The 1,442-nt window shown below is 47.9% G+C and overlaps 1 protein-coding gene across 2 annotated transcripts in view; it reads right to left on the bottom strand.

Annotated features, from left to right (window-relative positions):
• mkln1 (muskelin 1, intracellular mediator containing kelch motifs) overlaps window positions 1-1,442 on the bottom strand; it is a 25,528-nt gene that overhangs the window by 14,740 nt on the left and 9,346 nt on the right. The window contains exons 6-8 of one of the 2 annotated variants that reach the window (XM_005742624.2): window positions 1,024-1,216; window positions 812-928; window positions 512-577 (exon numbers count right to left, since the gene is read on the bottom strand). In XM_005742624.2, the coding sequence (XP_005742681.1) occupies window positions 512-577; window positions 812-928; window positions 1,024-1,216 (376 nt within the window). The remainder of the gene's footprint in view (window positions 1-511; window positions 578-811; window positions 929-1,023; window positions 1,217-1,442) is intronic. The other variant, XM_005742625.2, reaches the window with a different exon arrangement.

The following is a 1,442-nucleotide window of genomic DNA, read 5'->3' as shown; positions in this document are numbered from 1 at the left end:
TGACAAGAAATTCTAAATAAAATAAAATAACACTAATTACGAGAATGTAAACGATATCAGGCACCGGACAGAGAAATCACTGGGAAGTCCTGCACCACGACTCCTGTGGTGGGACACAGAGGTCAGTGTGTGCTGCCTGATGCAGAGCAGAGATGCTGCCTTCTCCCAGCTCATACACGAGCTGCAGACACTGCATCACTCAGTCTCACATACACACACTAACAATGCAGGCTTCTGTTTTTCCTGGCAGCCAGCAGGGAAGTACACTGCCAACAATGTTGTCAGATCCAAGGGTTAAAATAAATTAATTCATTAAAAAGCAGCGGTGCGTCTGTCGAAACAAAAGCCGAGATTAATGTGTTTTTACAAATAGAACGGTTTGGTTGGAGGGAGAACGTTCGAGGTGGGGGAACTGTGGAGGGTTCATTTGATTAAACGGCAGCAGAGCTCAGTGTGCATAGGAGGACGTGAGTCATAGCCAAGTCATAACAGTGCGCTGTGTGAGTCTCACCAGTTTGGACGTCAATGACCATTTGATGTCCTCCCCTCATCCCCGGCCTGTTGTCGTCACCGTCACCTGCAAAGAGAAAAGAGGATGGAAAAGACAAAGATGGAGTGTGAGCGTGGGGGGGACAGACGACGAAGCAGAGAGGTGAGTTGTGGATCAGGCAAAATGGGGTGGAGCGAAGGGATGGGCGGGGCAGCAAACAGACAAGAAAGACAGCGCTGCTTTAGACAGGTGGCAAAGTTGTCAGCATGTATTGAAATGTGTGATAAGCGGGAACATTTCCCACTGGAAAGATGGGCTCACTGTTCATGTCGTCGTGGTTGATTTCTTGGGCGCTTGTACCTTTGTTGCATTTGGGGATGATCTGACTCCACCTGGGCTTGTACTCCTGCTGGCTGATGTACTGGTTAAACAAGCCATCTAGCAAGAGGACACATGAATCAAATATGAGAAAGAAAACAAGCGTAATCCCATGAGCATTTCTCTCAGTCAGAACAAACACTATGGCTGCATACCTCTCACAGCTTTGTCTATCAGCTCCTCACAGGCATCAAAGTCTCCTTGCAGCACCAGTCGGTCGTGCAGGTGGGTTAGCATGGGGTGCTCCAGAGCTATTCGAGTCTTCTTCTGCAGCGACTCGAAGGCCTCTGTGTAGTTATGCTGTCGGAAGTGCTTCAGGCAAAGGCGGATGGCTTCCTGTTCTCGGTACTATAAGGACATGATGGAGAGCAAACTGATGAGTTCAAATCACTGCACGAATGCTTGGACCCCACCCGACTCAGCATCGGGTCTATCAAACACGTGTGAAACCAAATGACACTGTAGGTTGAGTATTACGCCTCAAAGCTTTTTTTAAAAACAAACAACGCAGCGCATGATGCCACCAGTCTAGTATTTTACATTATGCTGCCTTCACACGTATATGAACTCAAGC

Source organism: Pundamilia nyererei, unplaced genomic scaffold (genome assembly GCF_000239375.1).
Source record: "Pundamilia nyererei isolate P.nyererei 1_Seehausen unplaced genomic scaffold, PunNye1.0 scaffold00122, whole genome shotgun sequence".
Lineage (NCBI taxonomy): Eukaryota > Metazoa > Chordata > Actinopteri > Cichliformes > Cichlidae > Pundamilia > Pundamilia nyererei.
The sequence above is the reverse complement of the archived record's forward strand: the minus strand, read 5'-3'. Positions and strand labels throughout refer to the sequence as shown.